We start from the raw sequence: 25,013 nt of genomic DNA, 5'->3' as shown, positions 1-25,013 counted from the left end.
GGCATGAAGTGAAATGTAGCGGTAAATATATAATCAGTGCGGAACAGACATGCTTGGCACCGGAATCGAGAATTCACAAAAAACAATTTTTCATAATTTCCACTGACGTCCGGTTCTTATGCTGACGCGCCCTTTCCGAGCTCGACACTCTCTTCAGTGGCTACGGCAGTACAATTATTCAGCTGATTTTGCTCTGTTTTGAACCTTAAACATAATATCGAGCTCTGTAGTCCTCACAAAGGCGTTGGTGTTCCAAACGTGAACCTTCAAGAATCCCTCATTCCCATATCTCTGCACAAACGGCGGCAGAGGAAGAGCGAGGCCAAGACGGTGTGGCTTTCAAGTGATGAGAAAAAGCAGAATGGGGAAAGGGCTTGGATTCAATCTCATCCTTTTCGGGGTTTTGCTGTTCATCATGCTCTTGGGTTTGTAGCTCTCTGTTTCTTCTTCTTCGTAAAACACTTCGATTTGGGATCACATTTTGCCTTACTTGCAGTGGTTTTGTTTGGTTCTACTTGTTGGATCTTCCTTTTCATTCGCGTTGTCTCTAATTTGAATTGCCCAATGTTTTGGGGGTTTCTCCGTAGAAGTGCACAATTTAGAACTTCTTAGCTAGAGTTTGAAGATCAAGTTGTCACTGCTAGGACCAACAACATTCAGTTTTGAGACAATCTAGGAATTGGCATTAAATGGTAATTTTGGCTTTTGATTTTGTCTTCAAAGGAATTGTCTTCTCTATCCAACTGAACTAAACTAACTCTTACTCTGAGCTATTTAGGAAGATGTCTGTATGCTAGGATTGATAGAAATCATAGAATAGATAATGGGATTGGAGCTCCCTGCAAGTGCATTGTAAGACAACTCGTGTTTCGGCATCATGGTTTTCGAAGGAATGAACTGTAACAGCTCAGGCCCACCACTAGTAGATATTGTCCTCTTTGGATTTTTCCTTTCGGGCTTTCCCTCAAGGTTTTTAAAACGCGTATGATATGGATAGGTTTCCACACCCTTATAAAAAAAGTTTTTGTCCCACAAGGTTTTTAAAACGCGTATGATAGGGAGAGGTTTCCAATTGATGTGAGATCTCACAATGACACCATGTGGTGTGCCAGCGAGGCGCTAGGCTCCAAAGTGGGTGAATTGTGAGATCCTACGTAAATTGAAGAGAGGAACAAGTATCAACGAGAATGTTGGACCTTGAAGGGTGGTGGATTGTGAAATCTTACATCGATTGGAGAGAGGAACGAGTACCGAAGAGAACGTTGAGTCTCGAAGAGGGTGGATTATGAGATCCCACATCGGTTGGAGAGGGGAACAAAACATTTTTTATAAGGGTGTGAAAACCTCTATCTAGCAGACGCGCTTTCAAAACCCTGAGGGAAAGTCTAAAGAGGACAATGTATGTTACTGTTACTTGAACCCTTTTGGTAGGCAATAGGTTATGGACCGTTGTTCTTGTATTCATTGATGATCATGCGTGTTTTTCGGTTGTCGGATTCATCGTTCTTTCTATTCATATACTTGAAATAACGTTGTACATTTCATGAATTTGGTTACAGGCCATTGCCAGGGAAGTAAAGTTGGTGTTTGCTATGGAAGGAACGCAGACGACCTCCCAACACCTAATAAAGTGGCTCAGCTGGTCCAACTTCATAACATCAAATATCTTAGAATCTATGATTCAAACATTCAAGTTCTCAAGGCCTTTGCCAACACTGGTGTTGAACTTATGATTGGGGTTCCGAATTCAGATTTGCTGTCTTTCGCTCAGTTCCAGTCTAATGTAGACTCTTGGCTGAAGAACAGCATACTTCCTTATTACCCAGCTTCGAAAATAACGTACATAACGGTTGGTGCCGAGGTCACCGAGAGCCCCAACAATGTGTCTTCCTTGGTGGTGCCTGCCATGAAAAATGTACTCACTGGTCTCAAAAAGGCTGGTTTGCACAAGAAGATAAAGGTTTCTAGCACTCATTCCCTTGGCGTTTTGTCTCGGTCGTTTCCTCCTTCGGCTGGTGCTTTTAGTAGTAACTATGCATTTTTCCTGAAGCCATTGTTGGAGTTTCTTGCTGACAACCAGTCTCCCTTTATGATCAATATCTATCCTTATTATGCTTACAGAGAATCCCCCAGCAACGTGTCGCTAGACTATGCTCTTTTCGAGTCATCATCCGAAGTTATTGATCCGAATACTGGTCTGCTTTACACGAACATGTTTGATGCTCAGATTGATGCTCTTTATTTTGCTTTGATGGCTCTAAATTTTAGAACAATTAGAGTGATGGTCACAGAAACAGGCTGGCCATCTAAAGGGTCGCCAAAGGAGACGTCTGCGACTCCCGACAATGCTCAAACTTACAACACGAATCTTATCCGCCATGTTATCAATAATACAGGGACACCTGCAAGGCCTGGAGAGAAACTAGATGTATATATCTTCTCTTTGTTCAATGAAAACAGGAAGCCGGGGTTGGATTCTGAAAGGAACTGGGGATTGTTCTATCCAGACCAGACCAGTGTCTACAACTTGGACTTCACGGGAAAGGGCGCGGTTGACGCGTCTACACAGGCTAATAGTACCAGCTCGAATAGAACTGCCTGGTGCATAGCTTCAAGCAAGGCTTCTGATATGGACTTGCAAAACGCCTTGGATTGGGCATGTGGTTCAGGTAATGTCGATTGCACAGCCATTCAGCCAAGCCAGCCTTGTTTCGAACCAGATACTCTGGTTTCCCATGCATCTTATGCATTTAACAGCTATTTCCAGCAAAATGGAGCCACTGATGTTGCTTGTGGATTTGGAGGGAATGGAGTTGAAGTTAACAAGGACCCAAGTAAGTCACGATCGCATTTCCGGAGCATACGTCATATACTTCAGTGTTGTACCTCCGTTACACGGTTAACACAATTGAAATCTTCGTTTTGTGTTCTAATCTCTGTTTCGTGTTACTAGTTGAAAGACTTTTTAGATAAAATGTTAAAACAAGTGTTCCTAACTCGAATTTGTACGTTGACTTTGCAGGCTATGATAATTGCTTGTATGCAACTATTGGGTAAGCCTTTACTTTTGTTTCCAAGTTCATAGATTTTGATTTCCAGTTCCTGATGTTCTTTGCCTTTCCCGTGTTTCTTACTGTCAAGCAGGAAGAACAAGACGATCTCTTCCAGTAACACGACGGCAATATCCTCAACTTCCTCATCTTCTACATCAAGGATTGAAGTTTCTGCAGGTTTACCTATTATCATGGCCTTCATATCATATTTTTTGTAAATTTCATGAGAAGGGTCGGCCAGATTTTGCTATGCAAATCGTGTATGTAGTGTCTGTATGATAAGAATGTGTCTATTTATAAGGAGGTCAATGAAGATAACGGTCTGAAGTCGATTGAATTGGTGAAAATCGTACTGAATAAGTATTGCACTTACAAAAATTAAAAAAAAAGAAGATATCTCTTTATAAGTGTAGAAACACTTATAAAACCGTCCAAGAGTATGCTTGAACCGTTATATACATGTATATAAATCAACCAAAAAAAAATTTATAATCTGGTATTTCTAACAAGAAAGATTGGAACCGTTTAGATTTTATTTGATTATGGAGTTCAGAAGCAGTATCTCAAAGATAAACTCAACAGTCGAGACTACCACAATTCCTATCCCCCGCAAGACAAAATTTCCGAATACAGATTCCTTTCATCGAGAAACATTAGCACCTACTGATCGATACGCAATAAGCAAATGTCATCGCAAACAAAAGTACCTGCAGATCGCTATTCGGAACATAAATACATCATTAGCTTGAGACGAACTTTTTCAAATGGAATAAAATTTTTTAACCCAATCCTTACCTCTTCATGTTAGCAGGCACAATGTTAAAAGAGGATAGCCATTTTTGTTTTCTTACACAGAAGAGAAGTAGTTTAGTCATTAAGCCGATAAGACCTCCCTCTGAAAGCTCCACTCGTACGCCTATCATCAGGCACTGCACGTTGAATTGGTGGAGCGCCTATCCTCCACCTTGAGACTATCCTCTGTCTGTAGAAATTGTTAAGGAAATGCTGAATAAAGCAAGGCAAACAATAGAAAAAACTGTACACCCAAATTGGTGAATTATAGATGCATAGGCAGAATCAAGAAAAAAATTTGGTTAAGAAACCAAAAGAAGAAGGATACACCCAAAATGGAGTTCTCAATATGTTCTTTCCGCCAGCCAATGGATGCAACACGGTCAAAAAGTAGTACAAATGCCCTGCTAGGATTCCTAGTAAATCAGGTACAAGAGGAGAACCAAAAATGACATCCAGCGCTAGCATGGCCCATGGCAGATAAAATGCCTGCACAAAAATCATGACATTTGTGTTACAGATATCAGGAACTGAGAAGGTGAAAAAAAGTACAATTTGGCAAAACCTAAATCAGTGTCATTGACCGTACCTTAAGAGTCACAAGGCCATATATGTTGATCTGTGCATTAGGAAATTCTCGACTCCAGACGTAGAGAAGCATAAACACAAGTGATATCCCTAAAACTGAAAACGAGAAGATTGGGATAGCAGAAAGTACCTATCAAGAGGAAGTGTCCATAAGAAGAAATGTTGTAACAAATTAGCGTAAATATTCAACCTAAAGTAAAGCTTCATCCTTTAAAAACATTATGAGGCACAAAATGCAACCTAACCAAACATAGGACGACTAAGTCATAATTTTCAATTCAAACTGATGGCTTACTTCATGAAGTTGCAAATTAACAAGTACTGGCAAAATAATATAGAAACCATTAGGTGCCATCTGCAAAATCTACTATATTTACAAATAGAAAAGACTTGAGAACCACTGCATCGAATTTTCTTTATCCAAAGACCAAACCTTGAGAAACAAAAAAACATGAAAGAACACACAAGGGCCAAACAGAGGCCAGCAACAACCACTGCATCTAAAGGAATAGCTTAATAAAGATCCTCACAAACCAGTAATGTTAAGGCTCCAAATATCATCATCCACAGAAAATCTGCCGTTCGCCTCTGAAATGGTCCATTCTCAAGTTGTACCCCATATCTTGCTCTGCAAGGGCATAACCATTAAATTATTAGTACATCATAAACTGTCTTGAGAGTTTGAACACAGGCCCTCCACTTATCATGAAATAGTACTGCCAGTAGCTCATATAAAAGTTATCACACATAAAAACTTACATCATTAGTAAACGAATTCCAAAATTGATAGAGAAGTTTCCTAGGAAGAAGAAGTTTGTGAATAGCCTCCACACCTGAGAATAAAGGTGACCTTGCATGAATATTCATAATAATTATTGGAAATAATATGTTGGAATACACATAATGCAAAGGGAAAGGCATCCACAGGATCATTTAAGAGAATTCGGAGCAAATGCTACAACATTCTAATTCATGACTACTTGAGAGTACAGTGATTTCTGTAGATAAGAACAATTATATCTAAATTTCATAAATATAAGGGATTATACCACAAAGAGAGAGAGATCAAACTTTTACTGTTCTCTTTGTACAGAACAACTTTTCTTTAATGAAAGAACAATTTCCTTGATGAAAAACAATAATTTCCATTGGAAATTATTTATAAGAAATAACAATTGCCAAGTCTTCTCTCTTTAGAATTTAAAATCCAAAGCATAAATCAACTTGTTTCTGCCCATGTTTTCCTGACTTGGGTTCCATGTAAAATCCCTCATTCTGGCATCGCACCCCTTCGCTATTTTACTTGCCTTTACCACAGTTCACTTCAATAATAGACATTTAACAGAAAAGTTAACCATCAGACTTCAATAAAAAAAAATGAGAGATCTTGAAGAGACCGTGACAATAAGAACAAATAATTCATGCTTTAACTGGTTCAAAATCTAATTCTAATCCTCTTGTTTGAAACAGGGCTTTCTAATATTAATCAATTTTATAATCTACATATATTGGAATATAACAAAGGAGTGCGGGAGATCATACTAATATTAGAACATGCGAAATCCAAGCTTGTTTGGCCACACATGCCACTTGTGCGTACATATTCAATCATCTGTGACTCTAGTCAACTTGCCTCTATTCTAGGCCAACTCAACAAGTCTCTACTCTAGGCAAGTTCTTCCATATGCAAGTCACATTTCATCTAATTTTTAACTAATAAATTGTTCTCAATTTGTCTGAACAATTATTTGGGCCACAAAAAAAACATTGCATATTTTATACACACAGGAAAAGGAAGTGATATTGGGTCTTCAATTTACTGTTGAGTTCTTTCGAAGAATTAAACTCGTGTACCTTTCATAATGTTAAACTAAAATTAGTTTATTTATCTAATTGATTATTGACCAAAAATGTTCATTGCAAAATAAATAGCACCCTCACACATAAGTCGAGAAGATAAATGGTGAGTCAAACAACCAGGAAATTCTTGAACTCTGAGATTTCCATATCACTAATGAGTACTCGATTTTATGCCCCTTGGAAAGATCAAGAATGATGGAGACGAATGCTGGATTAACAGAGTAAAAGCACCAACGGAAGTAAGGATCCAAACTGAAAAATTAAACAGATATAAAGGAGCACCATTCTGACATCTATGCATATTCAATTCAATACCTGAAAATGCTTGAAAACAAGTTCATAATCCAACGCAATAAGCCCGGGATCGTACAAGCCAAGCTGGAATGCAGTAGTTGCCAAAAGACACATAGTTCCATACGCCTTACTTATAGGTGGAAGAGAGTTGTAAAATCTGAATTGTGATATAACTGGTCAGGACTCAAGATACAGATTGAAATGAGAGTAAAGAATGACAGCCGACATTGATAGCGAAAAGAAACCAAGACAACGAAAAAATTCAAAACGAAACAGACCAATCTAGAGATAAAGATAATAAAATTGCAACATCGAACAGCGGAGAAAGGAAAAACAAAATCCGTAAAATTCAAGCAGGAATTAAAAATAGAGAAGCAGCATTACTCGGCAGGAGAAGACATTGTAGCAACAGAAATCAAATCCAAAGAAGCTTTGGAACTGGAAATCTCCGACTTCTTTATGAATTTTCGCCGCCTGAGGACGGTCAGAACTTGGCAAACAAGAAACCGAAGGTTGGTGAATGGAAATCCCAGCAAGGAAGGGAGAAGGAATCCACCAGAAGGTTCCTCTTACGAAATCCCAAGCAGTTCCCTCGCTTTCGTACGTGCGGATTACTGGGCTGGGCTAGTTAAAATTCATGCCAGTTTGGCCCATATTCAGATATGGGCAAGGCCCAAATAATAGCCTTTAGCCCATAAATTACAGAAATAATTTCAAATTTACTTTTATGGATTTTTTTTATTTTTTATTTTAGACTAAATCGTAAATTATTCACTCCTTGACATCATTCAATCCCAATCCCAATAATAATCGAACCAAAAAAACAATAAAGTCAAATAAATTCCACATCATGATTCCCTCATGACACTTCATATTGATGCCGCTGAGGGTCGGTGGGACCGAGGGGAGATGCCACGTGGCAGGTAGTAATAAATGGAACTACGTGTGCCGTTGGTAAAGTGTAGTGGGCCAATGGGCGGATCTGGACATGGTTTATCCATGTGGGCTGTCGCTCTCTAATCGTAGACTGGGCCGCACCTAATCCGGTCCAATCTTTTTCGTCTTAACTTATTCTATTTTTTCTTATTTTCTTATTATTAATTTATTATATTAAAAAAATGAAAAAGATTATATTACGTTTGTTTAATGACGCGTTAAATTTATTTAATTATATTATGTTTAATAGTTATTTAATTTTTCTTTAAAAAGTTGAGTCTATAAACGTGATTTTCACTTAAATTCTTTATTTTTATTATTTACTTACGACAAGTTTTGAAAATAGACTATTTTATTTAAAAAAAAAAAATTATTTTAAACCTCGAAATCTCCATTCGTTCTTCAATTCTTTTTGTCATGTTTGGGGCCTTTCAACCCCACTAGCTATTTAGATTTTACCGAAAAAACAGACTTTTTTTAATCTTATTTGCATGGGTTACATTATATATCTTTGAAATTCCATTTATACCCCTACTATAGGGGAATATTATTAGGTGGTAATATACTAATAGTACACATGACAAGGGTACGAAATGTCACATGACATAATTCTAGAACTGCAATAATTTTTATTTTTTAGATAAATGTAAAAAGCTATCAAATAATTTGAGACTTGATGTAATAATTAAAACATGTAACTAATCTAAGATAGACAAACTTTATTGTCCTTCCAATAATTCATCTTTTTATATGGAGGCATGGAGGCATGAATTTAATATCTAATTTTATAAATTTTATAGTAATAGTAAATAAAAGTATTAATTGATTGATTGATTAATTAATTAATTAATTAATGAGATAATTGGTTAATACTCGCCGGAGATCAAAACAAATGGATAGCCAAATATTTGAATGATCACTGTGAAATTAATAACAAACCCATCTTAAAAGTTTGGTTATTTTCTGAACCCTTTCTCATGGCGATGAAGAACTGGGATCAGTGTCTGGGCTATCAGCCAGTGTCCCACAAACAAGAGGTATTCTTAGGCAATTCAAGCTCCCAGCAGCAGGAAGAACAGAGCATTCAGGATGAGGCCTCTGCATGTCCCGTCCAGGAATGCAATTTCCAGAGAAATCAAAGCCCAGATTCTCAAGAGATTGGCGCGAACATTCTTGGCTCAACCCAGAAAAGAAATTGAAAGAAACCGTCAGATTCACCAAGTTTTTCAACGAACAGATCAAATCCGGAAGAACACCAGAAAGCCTGTTGTGACCCAAATTCATGATCTGGATTTCGTTTAAACAAGACAGAGTATCCGGCAAATGACCCATTAACGAATTGAAGCTCACATCCAACACTTGCATTTCAGAGAAAAGCCCGAATCCTTCAGGAATACACCCTGTTAATTGGTTGTTTAAAAGCAAGATTTCTCTCAGTGTCGAACCCAAGAGGCTAAACCCAGTTGGGAGATTTCCACTTAGCTTGTTGTTAGCTAGATTAATCACAGAAGCAGGGGAATTCCCCAGGTTTTGAGGGAGTTCGCCTTCGAAATGGTTGTTATTGAGGAAAATTGCATCTAGTTTTTTGTTGAAGAGATCTTCAGGGATTGGGCCGTGGAAATCGTTGAATCTCAGGTCTAAATACACCAGATTTGGAATGTATAATGTGGCAATTGGAAAAGGACCTGAAAACATGTTGTTGCTGAGGTCTAATTCTTGAAGTGACGACATTTCTTTAAAGGATTCCGGCACAGTGCCGGAAAATCGGTTGCTGTTGAGATGAAACAGAGTGATTTCGGTGAGAAACGAGAGCTCTGTCACGAGAGTACCTGCGAGATTAGCGTGATTCAGGTCGATTCCGGCAATAATGTCGACGAGGGACGACGTTGATTCGTCTTCAACTTGTGCACAAAAAACCCCTTTGTAAGAACACACATTGGGGCCGACCCAACTTCGTAAAATCCCTAATGGATCGCTTGTAATGGCAGATTTCCATGCTTGGAGTGCGGTGTAAGCTCTGTTCAGTCTCGGCGTCTGGGGTTCATTGTTTCCCCCAATCCAAACGCTTGCTCCTCCTCCTCCTCCGCCGCCGCCGCCGATGGTGACACCGATTCCGATTCCGCCATTAATGTCTACTCCGAAGCTTTCAGTTGCAGGGGTGTTTGTGAGGAGGAAGAAGACGAGACAAGTGACGATTGGGAAGTTCATTTTTTGGTCCCTCAAGAGAGAGTAGCCACAGAAATGAATTGACCCAGAAATCAAAACTCTGGCATGAACAGAACAATGATTTTGATTATGTAACTTTACTAATGTCATTTTGATTGTCTTTATATTAAAATTTCTCTCAATATTTGATTACCTAATATTCCAACGCAAAGTACCTTTCCCCACATTCAGATGTAGGGTCTCACAATTCACTCATTTCAGGTTCAGCGTCTTTGTTGGCACACCATCTTGGGCCCTCTTCATTGGCACATTGCTCCGTGTATGTCTCTGATATTATTTGTAACAACTTAAGTTCACTGTTAGCCGATATTGTTTAAATTTTCACTTCCAGCTTCCTCTCAAAGTTTTTAAAAGGTGGAGAGATTTACACACGTTAAAAATAAAGTATTTCGAGAACACATATAATAATTAATTTAAATTTAAGGCGGGGAATTGGGCCTGAGAATGGGAACAGGGTCCGAGAGACAGAGGGTGGCCCAAAATGAGTGGTCAAAGATCATCTGAATAGAACGCCACAAAAAGTCAAAACTATTTATTTCGTTAAAATTTCCGACACGACAGCAAAACCATCACATTAATATGACAGAATATATAAATGAAGTTTCTTTTTTAGGCATGTAGTGAATGTTCTCCGCGACAATGGAGGAATAGAACTCAAATATTTTCAATTATTTCAGCTACGCCCATCTTTTTCAGTAATAAAAATAACACCATATAACTCATTTAATTTCTAATTTTTATTGTCATTTATTTTATTTCATATTAATAATAATATATCGTACGCCACAAGTTTCCAATCCCAACTTCTATTTGGGCCTCACGCTTTTAAGCCCATATATCCTGGGCTGGGCTTTCCTTTTGGATCCATATTAACTATTGGGCTTTCAAAAACAAATCGGCTAAATAACATGAAAATATATTTTATTATAATTTCTATTTGTTTTGAGTTTAGTTTCATTTTTCTCTAAAATTTACGTAATAAATTCTTATTTTTATTCAAAAAATGAAAATTTTATATACGAAATAATCTGATAAATATGAATATTATATTAAATACATTATAAGTTAGAGGAACATATACAATATAACATAAAATATTGAGGTTTTATGTACGAGGGAATTTAAGGATTTTGTCGTTAAAAAAACAAATTAAATGATAAATAAAGAGAAAAGGGCAGAATGGGTAATTTGGGGCACTTTTTTCCATTAAAAAGTTTATTCTTGTCCTCTCTCTTTCTTTATTCCTGCCACCATTTCCACTTTAGAAGCTCCCCACACCTAATTAATTTATTTTATTTTAAAAATAACTTATTTTCATGCATGTTTTTATCTGTTATTAAACCAAAAATATGTACCTCTTTAATTAAATTATATGTTTCTTTTTTTTTTGTGAGTTCTTTATTATATTCTTTATAAAGTTGGTCATAAGAATCTGTTAAAATATGTTCCCATGTTTTTTTTCATTTTTAAAACATATATTGTCGTTTTTTAACTTCTTAAGTTCAATGAATACCCATTCAAGAATAATTTAGGACCTAGATTAATTGTTTTTTTTTTAAATTATTTTTAGGTCTATTTTAAGATTTTTTTATTATTCTTATAAAAAAAAAAAAAAAAATCTAGACTTCTTTTTATCTTTTTACTCCATTATGTTATTAGAGAATATTTTTTTCAATTCAAAAGATTACCTTCAACGTGAGTGAATCTTTCAAAAGAATCAAATTTTTATTAGAATTCCGTGAAATAGTCTAGAGAACTAGGAGACATTTTAGTTTCATACCGTCGAGTAAAAGGTTTTCGGAGACCCACTAAAAACAAAAACTATAATATTTGATATGATAATTTGTGTATATTTTACTGAGCTATGTTCAAATTGACAATTGAAAAACAACTTTTTTTTTTTTTTCATTGATATTTTTATATCTTAATAAAAATAATTGAAAAAAAAAACACCCTAAATAATTAAACATATATAAGATTATTTAAATTTAAAATTGGTGAGGTGGCAGTCTCATCAACAATAGGCTTATTTCTTTAAATCTTTCAATTAAAAATAAGATTTTTTTTTCTATCTTTTAAACTTTTAATGGGAAGATATGAATTGGAGACAAAAATTAAAATATATGCTAATATTATTCTCTTACTTCTACTTTGTTCTCCATTACAAATCTACATTTCCTTAATAAGGTGTTATTAATTAGAATATAATCTTTATTACTTTTGAAAATTATTTTCTATTACGAGTCAAACTTTTAAAAGAAAAAAAAAATTCTAGAAATAATACATATTAAATTTCGAGTATTTAGTATAATTCCTATTAATTCTTTATATTTTTAAAACATCCTTAATTTGAAAGTATAAATTAAAATTTTAAAAATATACCTTTAGTTTTTCAAATGAAAAGAATATTCTAGATTACATATCATTCAAATAAATAATTAAATATCATTTGTTCGGTAAGTCGGAGTTTGAATTTTCATGTTAGATACGTTAAAACATTATATTCTTAAAAAAAATCTTATTTTTTAAAATATTTAGATATTAAACACGAGCCAAAAAGTGAGCAAGTACACAAAAATCAACCAACAAATATACTGATATATATATATTGTTCTTTTGAAATAATAATAATAAAAAAAATGAATAAATGGATTAATAAATAGAATGAATAGCAATAAAGATTTTTGTGTACTCATGTAACAACTTTCATGTAGCTATTCATGTATGTATGTGTGTAGATATATATATATATATATATATATATATATAAATATTTATATGCATGGTTTTGGTTTTTCTCTTTCTTATTCCATTCCCTTCCTTCTCTCTCATATTCTTTTCTCTTTCATTCTATTCTTTCTCTCTAGCAAAGGGTAAAAGGGTCAATACCTATATCGGTCGGGTTTAGAATCCGGGAGGGGAAACGGGTAGATCCACGGTTTATTGGCTCGGGTTTTCTCGAGTGCCCACGCTAAGAAATATATTTGTATGAACTTTGGTGACGTACCATTGAAGAGAGAATGAGGATTTTGTCTCGTTATTCATTCGACTATCCATGACCATGGAGATTCGGGTTGTCCGAGTCCGGCCAAAAAGATGAATACTTCATCCACTGATCTGCCTCTCGACCACTCGCTATAGATGTTTCCTGTTCCACAAAAACACCCCATCAAATTACAAATTTAGTTCTTATAGTTTAAAACTCACTCCTTTCCTGTATTTCTCGCTTAAACCCTAATATCATTGCTCTGGGCTGTTTTGAAACCATATTGTTTTTGTTAAAATAAGATTCACTATTTGTGTGAAGTAAATCTCACATACACTAACGATAGAACGCTCCAATACCACTTTGTAAAAACACTACTCGCGTAGTTGTGAAGAAGATGTCGAGAGAAAAGAAACACAAAGCAATAGAAAATGCTTTTTGGATAAATGCAGTATTCTTTGTCTCCTTGTCTCTCCTCTTTCGACATCTCCTTCACAAATACGCGAGTAGTGTTTTCACAAAGTGGTATTAGAGCGTTCTATCGTTAATGTGTGTGAGATTTACTTCACCGTTTCCAGTTTTGTGCATGAAAAACACATGAATAAAGAGAAAAAGCTGGTGGGGTTCTTGGAATTCAGGGTCAAAAAGTAATGAAAAAGAAAAGAGGGAGACAAAATTATATTGTTATGCATATAATTTATGTAATAATAATGATAATGCAGAGAAAAAGACTCACAGGTTGGTGGGTGATGGAAGAAGAAGAAGTGCAGCCCATGATGAGTTCTTCCAAGCCTGACGCCGACCTTCCTCCCATTTTATGATGCTCAATTTCACCTTCTTGCTGCTCATGTTTCCATTTCAACGCACTCAAATTCCAAATAAATACGCAGACAATAATCATTATCTTAATCATTGTCATTATTATTAATCCAAATCTTAATTAACACACTAATTTCGACAACACTCTTCCATGTTTTGTTCTTTTAAAAGATGAAGTTGACAACATACAGAAATTCCCACTTTATCTTTAGTTATTCTTTTGTGTTTCTACGTTCATGGAAAAGCTATTCAAATGAACCATTTTTCAAAGGCGTTAGTTTCAAAAATAACTTCATTTTTCCCCTTTTACATAACTGAATACCTTCCAAAATTCAATCTTTTTCGAGAAATGTAGCAAAATTCATTAAAAATAAGAACACCCACCTGCTAAATTGATTGATTTTACACTTTTAAACGCGGTTTTAGATGCCAAATTACGTTCAAAATTAATTTAATATTTGATTTTACACCTTTAAACGGGGTTTTAGAGTGATTTTTAACGTAACGAACAAATCTAGAAGAGTGTACCTGATGAAAGGGTTGATTTTGGAGGATGATAGGAGAGTGATGAAAATGATATGAATCGTGATCGAGAAGAAGAAGAGGAGAAGGGGAGATGATGGTGGAGATTTGATGAGTCGGATTGGTGGTGACGTGGAAGGCTGTGGTTGGTTGATGATGGTTAACAACATGATGATGCTCATCGTGGGCCACCGCAAGCTGATGATGATGATGATCTAGAGCTGATGTTCTTTCATGACGGTGGTCTCTCAACTCAAACTCGCCGCCGCCGCTGCATGTGCCGCCGCCTCTTCCGTCCTGTAAACCCATTTTTCTCCCCGTTGAACCCTCCTCCATTCCCACCTGCAACACCATAATTTCCTCAGTTTTAATCTTAATTTTTAATGTTGCCAAAATTGTTGGTGTTTTTCAGTGTTTGAGAGTAAAATAGACAATATCATACTACATAAATGTAAAAAACATAGAAACAAATATGGTACCGGGTCGAAACATGTTCTAAATGGGACGAACCCAAAATGGTCAGATTTGAGGTGGGGTTGAATGTCCAACGAGCTGAAGCTGGCAACGGAACCTCCGACACTGGCCGTGGCGGCGGGAGACATATCCTCAGTCTGCGCCATAGAAGAACAGCTCCCACTAGCAGCATTCTCCCGCCGGCTCAAATTAGCAACCTCAAAACTACCCTCAGCCGCCGCAACGGCTCTCTCCGACCAATTACACTGCCGTGGCTGTGTCTGATAAAATATCTTAGACACCACAAGCTCCCCTTCTTTCTCCTCTTCATGCTGACCCAAATGGTACTGATGCATAACCCAATTAGTCTTCTCCGGCTTCCGGTTCTTCCCGAAATTGGTGTAAAGAACCAAGATTTTCTTGCACCCCTTTTGCTTCCCATTCGCCATCACCGGCCTCGTCTTTCCCGTCTTATGCCACCGTGTTTCCCCTCCCTGTAAGTCGCACTCCGTCTGGATTTTCCTCCGCTTCCTCGTCCCCGTCGTGTACGCCTTCGATGGCCTGTGGAAGAAATGCCTACTCAATCCATCTCGAGTAACCCCTACATATTCAAATTCATCAGAATAACGAAACCAAACCAAACCAAATCTAATCGAAAAGGGAAAATTAAAAAACCTGGAAGTTTTTCCGGATGTGTATAACAAATCCCATCTTCTCCTTCAATTGTGGGTATGAACTCATCAATCAAAGGGTGAGATTTCATGTCTTTTGATTTAACTTTTGCTTCCAAATGTTCAATCAATTCTTGATCTGTCGGATCAAATTTCACTCCAGCTGGTAAACCAACCCAATTCTGCAACAAACAATAACAAACCCAAAAATTTAAAGACAGAGAGACAAACCCTTTTGAACTTAATTTAAATCTTTAAAAAAAAAAAAAGAAAAAAGAAAAAAATCAGTACCGGCCTTCCTTCAAGCTTATGGCCACAACCAGGGCAGTGTTTGGATCCACACAGCTGATGCTGCTCAAGCTTAGCATCTAATAAGGAATCAGAGCCGCCGCCGCCGCCGCCGCCGCCGCCGCCGCCGACACCGACGATTGAACCAATAATTTCGCTACTATTTCTCATATCTCTATTCCTCTCTTCAACTGACTTGTCGTCCACTTCATATCCTAAACCCAGACGACAATCTAACGATCTTGTTGCCGCCGCAATCGCTACAAACGGCACCGTTTTGTTTTTCAAAAAGACAAAGATGAAGAAGAAGAAGAAGAAGAAGGGCAAAAAAGAAAAAGGAAGGGTTTTTATTGTTAATTCAACTTACAAAATACAAACCCACCGACCCTTTATCTCCTTTGCTGAATTAAAAACAAAGGACATGTTCAAATTTTTCAACCAAAAAAAAAAAAAAAAAAAAAAAGAAAATCAAAATTCTCTCTCTCTCTCTCTCTCTCTAAGCTCTTTTCTTTGAGCCTTGACTACAAAAGCACAAAAGGGAAGAAACGGGCAGCTTCACAGCTGTTGCTAATACCATCTAAAATAGATATTATAATTTATATAATATATAGTACTATGTACTCGTACTTTGTATACACTAAGCTTATATAATTAATTAAATACCAAACCATACAAACATATGCTTCAACTATTATTTATTATAGTATAAAAGTTAGGTATATATATAAATATAAATTAAACCCCATATTATAATTCAACCCTAAAGTACAGAATATATGTAGTTATTCGAATCAAGACGTTGGTTTTGCCTATGACCCAGATGAAAAAATGACTCGAACAATATCGAACTCTAACTTTAAGAGAAATAGTACGTGCCAGTTCCGAGTAAGCTATGAGGTTATGAAAGGTACGTATGAAGTAAAGTAAAGAGAAATAGGGGATAGAGTATGCATAATACATGAAAATGAATATAAAGATAGGAGCTTTAATTGTTTTCAACAGTGTGTCTCAATTATTTTGGAGAAGTGGATCTGTTTGATGGGTCTTGAGGTGGATGAATGATGAGAGAGAGAGAGAAAGAGGAGAGAGAATGAAGAAGGGTTTGCTTCATAAGAAAGGGAAATGAAGAGGAGTACGCAGACCTGGATGGACCACCACCATGGCTTGTAATTAGGGCTGATTAAAACCCTAAAAAGGAGCTATGGAAACTTGGACCAGAAGCACACCAACACGATTCAATAGGTTTATCTCTTTCGTTATAAATTTATAAATTAAATCGGTATCGATTAGTCTCTGTATGGGTTAAATTGTTAGAAAGTGTAAAGTATAAGGACTAAATTGTTATAAATTTGAATGTACGAGCGGTTACGAATTAAGTTTCGTGGGAAAGTGGGGCCATTTGCAAGAGATTTTGAAGAAAAAGAAAAAGAAAAAAAAGGGTTAAAATGATAAGATGATGGCTAGGCTTCACGTTTTGTTTCACATTCTCATTCACCAATGTTGGAACCAAATGATGGGATTCAGAACCCTTCACTTTCCACCAACTCTCTCCCTTTCTCATTTTTTTCATCTATTTTCAACTTAATCGGGATATCACAATCCACCTCCTCAGAGACCACGTTCTCGTTGGTACACTACGCGGTGTTTGACTCTGATACTATTTGTATCAGTCTAAGTTCATCGCTTGCAAATATTGCCCACTTTGGTCTATTACCTATCGTAATCGACCTCACGATTTTAAAACGCATCTAATAGGTAGACTTCAACATCTTTATAAGAAATGTTTTGTTCCTTCTCCAACTGATGTACTAATCTACTAATCTACTAATGGATGATATAAGTATATATACATGTCGATTAAATGAGGTTCCAACTTATACAAGATGAATTTTTTTTATTTTTTTTATTATTTAAGCGAGGTTGTGAATTGAGATATATATACCATTTATTTTACGTTATAATAGGAAAATTTATATCAATTGAGTTATACTCATGTTAATAATTTGTATTTAGTATACAGTAAATATTATTGTCACGGTTAATTGTAATTTAAAAAAAAATGATCTTATAGTAAAAATAATAATAATAATAATAATAATAAATCTTAATTTGAGAGATGGGGCATATGTCCTTGAGCAGTACAATATCATTGTTACAGTTAATTTGTACGGTTTATATGGTTGTCTTTGGTTGTTGGAACATAAATTCATATTCCACCATTGTTTGCAATAATTGGGAGTTCCATTTTATTATTATTGCAACTTGACAAAATAGATATTTATAAAATAAAATATGTCAACAAAATATATTTTGAATCTTGATTCTTGGGACAATTTTCAAACATGATTTAATGGCCGACCTAACTGTATAAATTTTCTCATTTTATCCTATGATAAAAATTCATGTAATTACCTTTTCGATTATCAATTATGTTGGATCTAAAAATAACGCGATCTGATCCAATCCATAAACAACCTGCATATTACACATTTCAAAATTTCGGGAACTTAAATTTAGCTAAAAAGATAAGGAATAAACAGTTGCATTTAATGAAATCCAATTTATTTGGCTACTTTCGTGGCTTTCATTGTAACATAAAAAGAGAAAATTGAATGAATTATAACACATATATATATGTCACATTACATCATTATTATAAGATTTTATAATGCTTTCTATGCATGTGACATTAAATATATCCAATTAATATAGTAGTAGACATTATTTAATTTATGAACCTTATGGGCCTCCATGTATAATTGAAGTGCCAATTTCGAGCTTTGAGGATTAGAAACCTAAAAACAAAACAAAATAAATTTAAATTATTCCATAAAATATTCATTCAATCTTACTTTGGGTTAAAATATCTGTCTTAATTCTACCAAATTATATTATATAAGAGATTCCTTTTTTTATATATATAATTAGACTTTTGCTTTTACTTTTCAAAATTATTTTCAAGAACTATGATTGTGTTGACTGATATATCTTAGATTTATTTACAAATTCTTATTTAAATTTTTAATTATGTATGAAATATTATTTTATTTTTGGTACTTTCTAACAAATTTTGTGTTTCTCCCTTAGTTACAACAAAACCTAACAAATTGGTACAGTGTCAAGCTCTAAATTTATATATGTCGACAAAATCCTCAAATGTCGAACAAAGAATTGTGAGTTTCGAAGGTGTAGCCAAGAGGTGATTAAAGTGTCGAACAAAGGATGAACTTTATTCGAGGGCTCCAAAGAAGGAGTTGAGCCTCGATAAGAGAAGACTTTTCGAGGGCTTCATAAGCCTCAGAGGAGGCTCTAGTGGTACTTTGTTCAAGGGGAGGAGTGTTGAAAATTGTTGGGAGGCAGACGTTGACTAATTTAAGAAATGATCATGAATTTATAAATGATGAATAATTGAGAGACTTTTTTTTGGAGAAGTACAAAACAAAACCATTGTTTTATCATCCCATTGTTTGAGAATTTTGAAAATTAAAAAAATAATTTTTGTTTTTAAATATAAAATTAAAACATTCTTAGATTCTAAAACAAAGAAACAAGAAATTTTAGAAAGAAAATGGATTTGAGCTGAGATTTGTTAGCCCTAAAGGCAGATTGCGGGATTCCATCACCTTTGAGGATGTGCCGAAGAAATCATGAGATTGTGTTTAATCTGGCCTTCAAATTTCAGTGCTCGGTGTCGTCATGTTGTGGTGATCAACCTTGAGGAGGGATATGGAAGAGCAATAGAATATTTGGCCATATGCTACCAAAATTGCAGCACTAACCGAGGGAAATTATTCTATATTCTTCTGATGAAAATGGCAGGTAAAACCACGACATGCTTAATAATGTGTAGCATATTCTGATTGTTTATCTTATGGAGGACGTCGATATGTAGTTGTGGTGGGGAGTTGGGTACGTACAAATGGCTGCTTCCTTTTTGCCTATCAGGTGTTTGATAAAATGACTGAATCAGTTTTCAAACGTAGAGGTTGCTCTGCCTATGCTATTCCTTTTTATATTCATATTCCTTTTATTTTTCCTTTTTTACTCCTGCATCATCGAACCATTTGAGTATTCCACCATGTTAAACTTAAGATCCCACATCGATTAGAGAGGAGAATTAAGCATTTTTTATAAAGGTGTTGAAACCTCTTACTAACACGGATGGAAGCTCGTAGAGGACAATATCTACTGTTGGTGGGTTTGAGTTGTTACAAATGGTATCAAAGACACACACTGGATAATGTGCCAGCAAAGATGTTGGTCTCAAAAGGGGTGGATACCGGGCAGTGTGCCAATGAAGACATTGCATCTCGAAGGGAGTGAATTGTGAGATTTCACATCGATTGGGGAGAGGAACGAGTGCCAGAAGACACTGGTCCCAAATGAGGTGGATTGTGAGATTCCACATTGGTTGGAAAGGGGAACGAAATATTCTTTATAAAGGTGTGTCCTCTCGAGGGGAAGTCCAAAGACGACAATGTCTTCTAGCAGTGGGTTTGAGGTGTTACATATATAGTAATGAAAAGAAGTTGTATGCATGCAATTCTATAGGGAGTTCCCATGAGGGATTGATCTGGTTTCTGCAGCTTGGTTTCTTCAAGGAGAATAACAATGCGCTTTCCTATGACAAGAAGGTGGACAAGTTTCCAGAGCTGGCCAAAAGGTAGTGTCTTCTTTTCCTCCCAACATGCAAGATCGCTTGAAATTGTAGTGCTGTAGACATTCCCTAAAAAGATTCACTCATACTTGTCACTTTTCCTTTCCTATATTCTCTGTTCTAATTTTATGGTGGGGTTGGTTTACAACTTCCATCTAATCATTCCTTCCTTCCTTCAACTCTTAAAGAACATAATCGAGGTGTCCTGAACAAGGATGTTGTACCAGAAACCTCATGTACTAGAAAACTCATTCCCATCGATGGTAACATTGGACGCAAAAGAACAGGATTTGATGTTTTGTCTCCTGACATTTCAACATCAAACATGGCCGTGGAACTTATAGATCACAGGAATGATGAATTGAAGTGGTCATCATTAATTCCCAGAGCCTACCCTCTTCTGCAAACACTTTTACATCAGCTCTCCGAGCATCTCTCTTCCAAGGGAGACTCAAGTTTTGAGATCCCACCTCGGTTGGGGAGGAGAACAAAATATTCTTTATAAGGGTGCAAAAACTACTCCCTAACAGACCCATTTTAAAAACCTTGAGAGAAAGCCCAAAAAGGACAATATCGGCTAGCGGTGTGTTTGTATTACACAAAGTCCGAGAAAAGTAAAATTTCTTCGTCTTTTTGATACCACAGTTTCTCTTGGGAACTCGGCTATGGCTCAAATTACATACAGAGCAGGATGAACTTGTTCTCGTGGCTATTAATGTGAGATATTACCTGATGTTTTGATTTCATGGGTATTATTAGATATTTTAGAGTTGTAATTTTCAGGAGGGGTTCAACTATCATCATGCTGAAGCAGGGTATGCCATGCTCACTTTCTGGATTCCTGATCTGTCCTCCATGCTTTCTTCTGACTCCTCGCATCATTTTGGCGTTGCAGCATTCCTCATCAATGACAACAAGGAGGTACCTTTTTCTACTTTCTTATTGATATCATATCATTCACTAGCCATTTGATTCACGAGTGTAAGACGCTGCTTAAATTGGTGTTCCACATGTTCTCATGGGATGTCTGGTAAGTCAAAGAAGAAACTGGAGTTAGCCATCTGATATAACCTAATACTCTGTTCTTGGAAATTCTGTTTTATTATCAGTCAGTAAGAGCAAAAGAAGGAATAAAACTGAATTTGATTTGCTTTATAAGACTGTTGGTGTCTGTGTTTTCTGTTCTTCTTCTTCTTCTTCTTCTTCTTCTTCTTCTTCTTCTTCATGTTTCAGGCATTGCCACCTTGTGGCCTTTTGAGGACTTGAATTTGCTATTGATTCACAAGGAAAGTCAAGCTAAACTGCAAAGGTATATTAAAGCCCCACTTTCACTATTTTCTCTAATATTTTCATATTACAAACATAATTATGGTTCAAGTATGATCTGGATCCTTGGATTCTTATCCATTAATTTTAAGTTTAACCCTTCAATCATAACTTCATTAAAAAATCAACGGTAAAAACAGAGTAGGTATTAAAGTATAATTTATCAACTAATTACCAGATAGAGAGAAACGAGTATCAATAAGGATACTGGTCTCGGAGAGTGAATTGTGAGATTTCATATTAGCCGGAGAGGGGAACAAAAACATTTTTATAAGGGTGTCCTTTTTATAGTAATATCGTTTTAAAAACCTTGAGGAAAAGCATAATAGAAAAATCCGAAGATAACAATATTTACTAGCGATGATTTTGGACTCTTACCTCATGAATCTCTACCGTAAAGGATATGGAATAGAAAATGGAAGATTCTAGATGATGAAAAAGTGAAATATAAAATGAGGTTTGTGGATTGGATGATTAAGAGAGAACGTGTGAAGGAAACTGAAGGGCGCTGATTACGGGGGCGGTTCTTTTGTAAAACCATTGGATGGCAGTTGTTGAGTGTGTATAAGCCAGCTGTTTTAGTGATCCAGATCAGCATGGCCGCCCATGCGGGTCACTGCACCCCACATTGGGCGCAACCATTTGGGTTAGGTAAATTTCTAATTATGTGTTTAATAAATTATTATCTATTTATCATTTATTATTTTTTAATCATTTTAAATAAGAATTCAAAATTAAGGAATTTAGTTCTTTAACTATATGGATCAAATAAATCAATTTTTAAAAAACTAAAAGAATTAAAGAATAACTTTGTAATTTAGCCATTTTTATTACACTTTCATAATTAAATTAATAATAAATTAACGTAATCCTCGACTTTCACGAATGCATGTCTCAATATTACACGTTGAATTTATGAGATTTATTAGACTTTTTTTTTTTTGGGTGGTTTGCATTAAAATAAAATATTAGTATTTAATCACGTGATAAATTCTAAACCTAATTCAATTGATTAAAACACAACACGAGTTCTTCGTTTAAATTTTTAATATGTCTACATTATTATTATAAATTGAAATATTGTTCATCGTATTTGGAAATGAAAAAAACTATTTAATTAAGTGAATGGAACCAAACAAATGACATGGAAACTGTGCACCGCATACGAATTAATGTTCCATTTATCAAAAAGAAAAAGACAAAAAAAAAAAGGGCGAATCCAAGCCGTCGGATTAAATTACACCGCTTACTCTGATTCAAGAAACAAACAACTTAAAAAACTAAAAAGGAAATAAAAGTCTAAACAACAACGTATAAAGCAGTTTCCACACGTGGCCGTGTTATCCAGCCTTTCCTATCACATTACGACACGTGGATATTGACAACGCGATTCCTACCTTTATTATTCTCTCCGAATCAAATAATTTAATTCACCCTATGTTTGATTAAATAGTTACATATTTCAATTCAAATATTCTTATTTTTTTCTCTCTTAATAAAATACGTACTTTTATGTCAATTATGGTATATATCAATTAATTACTTTTTAGTTCAAAATTTTATTTTCTGAATTATAATACTTTACAAATTAATACTTTTACTAAGATAAATATCATGAAATTTATATAATTTTAAGTACATTTTTTTACGTCAAGTTTAGTCCAATCAATTAATTAATACATTAACTTTTTTTTTTCTATAAATGGTATATTTTCATTTGTTTTCTTTTCATATTTAAATTTTAATGGATGCTACCTTATAAAATTTTCAAACCTACTTTTACACCCCGAATGCATCATTTTTATTTATAATTATCTAATTTGATGATATTTATTTATTCTAAATTATGCTTGTTTTCTCACTTTTTATATTTATTAATAAAATATTAAATTATTACCCACAATTTTCAAAGCATACATTTTTTTTTTTTAATATCAAATATGAGCTAGGATACTCTCATCTTGCTATTATTATTTATTTATTTTTGGTATATGGGAGCTAGGATACTCTTTTTATATATATTAAAATTAAATAAGTCAATGAAGTATATCTCTTAATTAATAAATTATGCTTACGTCAACATACTCACATATCAAATATAAAATTAAAGTCCAAATAAAAAACATTAACAAAATCAAGCCAAAAGCCAATTAAATTTGCTTGATATTTTTGCCCAAAGCTACATCATTATTTTTTAAAATGATAAAATATTGTTTACCTAAACCTAAGAAATTAATAAAATAAAGTTAATTTTCACTCATAAACAACCGTTATGTTACAGTTTAAATCTTAAAATTTAAAAAATGTTATAATTTTAAATTTCAAAATATCCATAATCATAACTTAAACGCTTATCAAAGCTTAAAAATCTAGCATAAAATTTTGTGATTTTTTTCGACATGTAATAAAATAATTAATTTAAAATTGAGAGGCTATATATTTTATTACATAAAAATAAATAAACTTTACGAATTATTAAAGGAATTCTCGCAAACGAGGGAATCTCTATCATATTTTCCGTACAGTTCTTTTTTTTTTTTATATATAAAAAAAAATACTATTATTATTTAATATATTTTTAATGTACGAAAATTGAAATTCCTGATATAGATGGGGTTTGTGAAAATTCATTGAAAAAAAAAAGAAAAAAAATCAGGTGTGTCGGCCGATGAAAGGCATCAAATTCCCACAAGGAAATGGATTCACGAATCTACAAACCCCTCTGTTCTCGGAAGCATTGTATGGTAACTTTTATTTTCCTCCCAATAATCATTCGGTAGAAGAAAGTGGTCGCAGTTCCTCCAGTTTTCAGCCACCAGTTTTCTTCCCATCCATCTTCGCAAATACCAGACTCTTTTCAGCCCCATCGATCCCACAAACCCATTTTAGCGTCTTTTCAATTTCTACTTTTACGGGTCGTCTTTCTCTATTTGGTCAACACTACCCATATATAATATATATATACTTTCTTCTTCTTCAATCAAATCAGATTTGCGATTTCCCCCGGCAACTCACTCTTCCCCCTCATCATCGGGTTTCTTGTTTGAAAATCAAACTCTAATGGCAGCTACAGGTAATAACATTGATAATAGCAACGCGAAGATCGTCCTTGGCGATGCTGGTTATGTTCTTGAAGATGTTCCTCACTTGTCCGATTATATTTCCGATCTGTCTGTAAGATTTTACCAACCCCATCTGATTTGATTTCTTGGGTGAAGTGTACTTACTCTGTTTATCTTATTGAGATTTAGTTATATCTGGGTGTGTTTGTTTTAGTTCACTCTGTTGATTTCAAATGGAAATTGGTACTGTTTGAATTGATTTGGTAATCCCCGCTTATTTTACTGCTCATTTTATTGATTTTGGTGGTTGTTTTGATGGCAGACGTATTCCAATCCGTTGCAAGACAATCCTGCTTACTCTGTAGTCAAGTTTGTGCTTCTTCTTTTGTGGTTTTTTTTTTCAATCTGATGTGTTTTTTAATGGTTTTTTTTTTTTTTTTTTTTTTTTTTTTTTTTTTTTTTTTTTTTTTTTTTTTTTTT

The 25,013-nt window shown here is 34.8% G+C and overlaps 5 protein-coding genes and 1 long non-coding RNA gene across 7 annotated transcripts in view; 3 read left to right on the top strand and 3 right to left on the bottom strand.

Moving 5' to 3' along the window:
- The first annotated feature begins 53 nt into the window (after window positions 1-53).
- On the top strand, window positions 54-3,400 carry LOC111485174 (glucan endo-1,3-beta-glucosidase 13-like). The gene is made up of 4 exons (XM_023131928.1): window positions 54-425; window positions 1,560-2,834; window positions 3,023-3,053; window positions 3,145-3,400. The coding sequence occupies exons 1-4, from the start codon at window positions 347-349 to the stop codon at window positions 3,269-3,271; spliced, it is 1,512 nt and encodes a 503-aa protein (XP_022987696.1). The 5' UTR covers window positions 54-346; the 3' UTR covers window positions 3,272-3,400.
- A 161-nt stretch (window positions 3,401-3,561) lies between these two features.
- LOC111485268 (derlin-1-like) lies at window positions 3,562-7,137 on the bottom strand. Of its 2 annotated transcripts, XR_002718640.1 has the most exons (8): window positions 6,972-7,137; window positions 6,609-6,744; window positions 5,193-5,266; window positions 4,968-5,061; window positions 4,435-4,563; window positions 4,174-4,334; window positions 3,849-4,035; window positions 3,562-3,770 (listed from the first exon to the last, which is right to left on the bottom strand). XR_002718640.1 is itself a non-coding variant. In XM_023132079.1 (7 exons), the coding sequence occupies exons 1-7, from the start codon at window positions 6,986-6,988 to the stop codon at window positions 3,921-3,923; spliced, it is 726 nt and encodes a 241-aa protein (XP_022987847.1). In that variant the 5' UTR covers window positions 6,989-7,137; the 3' UTR covers window positions 3,562-3,920. The 2 variants fall into 2 exon arrangements, 1 of the variants encoding a protein (XP_022987847.1); XM_023132079.1 differs by having other exon boundaries at window positions 3,562-4,035.
- A 1,268-nt stretch (window positions 7,138-8,405) lies between these two features.
- Window positions 8,406-9,841, bottom strand: LOC111485189 (leucine-rich repeat extensin-like protein 6). Its single transcript, XM_023131956.1, has one exon. The coding sequence runs from the start codon at window positions 9,837-9,839 to the stop codon at window positions 8,499-8,501; it is 1,341 nt and encodes a 446-aa protein (XP_022987724.1). The 5' UTR covers window positions 9,840-9,841; the 3' UTR covers window positions 8,406-8,498.
- A 2,715-nt stretch (window positions 9,842-12,556) lies between these two features.
- LOC111485180 (NAC domain-containing protein 73-like) lies at window positions 12,557-16,010 on the bottom strand. Its single transcript, XM_023131938.1, has 6 exons — window positions 15,492-16,010; window positions 15,205-15,382; window positions 14,556-15,130; window positions 14,083-14,418; window positions 13,472-13,576; window positions 12,557-12,897 (listed from the first exon to the last, which is right to left on the bottom strand). The coding sequence occupies exons 1-6, from the start codon at window positions 15,657-15,659 to the stop codon at window positions 12,799-12,801; spliced, it is 1,461 nt and encodes a 486-aa protein (XP_022987706.1). The 5' UTR covers window positions 15,660-16,010; the 3' UTR covers window positions 12,557-12,798.
- A 3,928-nt stretch (window positions 16,011-19,938) lies between these two features.
- On the top strand, window positions 19,939-21,596 carry LOC111485329. Its single transcript, XR_002718657.1, has 3 exons — window positions 19,939-19,978; window positions 20,075-20,151; window positions 20,929-21,596. It is a non-coding gene; the product is annotated as an uncharacterized LOC111485329 (long non-coding RNA).
- Window positions 21,597-24,182: 2,586 nt separating this feature from the next.
- LOC111485178 (ATP-dependent 6-phosphofructokinase 3-like) overlaps window positions 24,183-25,013 on the top strand; it is a 4,353-nt gene continuing 3,522 nt past the window's right edge. Inside the window, exons 1-2 of the mRNA XM_023131936.1 lie at window positions 24,183-24,645; window positions 24,856-24,902. Of these exons, the coding sequence (XP_022987704.1) occupies window positions 24,532-24,645; window positions 24,856-24,902 (161 nt within the window). The 5' untranslated portion in view covers window positions 24,183-24,531. The remainder of the gene's footprint in view (window positions 24,646-24,855; window positions 24,903-25,013) is intronic.

Source organism: Cucurbita maxima, unplaced genomic scaffold, assembly GCF_002738345.1.
Source record: "Cucurbita maxima cultivar Rimu unplaced genomic scaffold, Cmax_1.0 Cma_Scf00010, whole genome shotgun sequence".
Classification (NCBI taxonomy): Eukaryota; Viridiplantae; Streptophyta; class Magnoliopsida; order Cucurbitales; family Cucurbitaceae; genus Cucurbita; species Cucurbita maxima.
Note: the sequence above shows the minus strand (reverse complement) of the source record. Positions and strands in the feature narration are given on the sequence as shown.

Bases quoted from the DNA above. Each gene is read 5' to 3' on its own strand.
- LOC111485174 (XM_023131928.1), top strand. From the start codon at position 347: ATGAGAAAAAGCAGAATGGGGAAAGGGCTTGGATTCAATCTCATCCTT. The intron at 426-1,559 runs GTTTGTAGCTCT...ATTTGGTTACAG, and splicing joins GCTGTTCATCATGCTCTTGG to GCCATTGCCAGGGAAGTAAA. The intron at 2,835-3,022 runs GTAAGTCACGAT...TTGACTTTGCAG, and splicing joins TGAAGTTAACAAGGACCCAA to GCTATGATAATTGCTTGTAT.
- LOC111485268 (XM_023132079.1), bottom strand. The intron at 4,564-4,967 runs GTTTGTGAGGAT...TCCTCTTGATAG, and splicing joins TTGGAGCCTTAACATTACTG to GTACTTTCTGCTATCCCAAT. The intron at 4,036-4,173 runs GTATCCTTCTTC...CAATTTCTACAG, and splicing joins TTGAGAACTCCATTTTGGGT to ACAGAGGATAGTCTCAAGGT.
- LOC111485189 (XM_023131956.1), bottom strand. From the start codon at position 9,839: ATGACATTAGTAAAGTTACATAATCAAAATCATTGTTCTGTTCATGCC.
- LOC111485180 (XM_023131938.1), bottom strand. From the start codon at position 15,659: ATGAGAAATAGTAGCGAAATTATTGGTTCAATCGTCGGTGTCGGCGGC. The intron at 15,131-15,204 runs GTTTTTTAATTT...TTGAATATGTAG, and splicing joins ACATCCGGAAAAACTTCCAG to GGGTTACTCGAGATGGATTG. The intron at 13,577-14,082 runs GTACACTCTTCT...AAACATGAGCAG, and splicing joins AAAATCAACCCTTTCATCAG to CAAGAAGGTGAAATTGAGCA.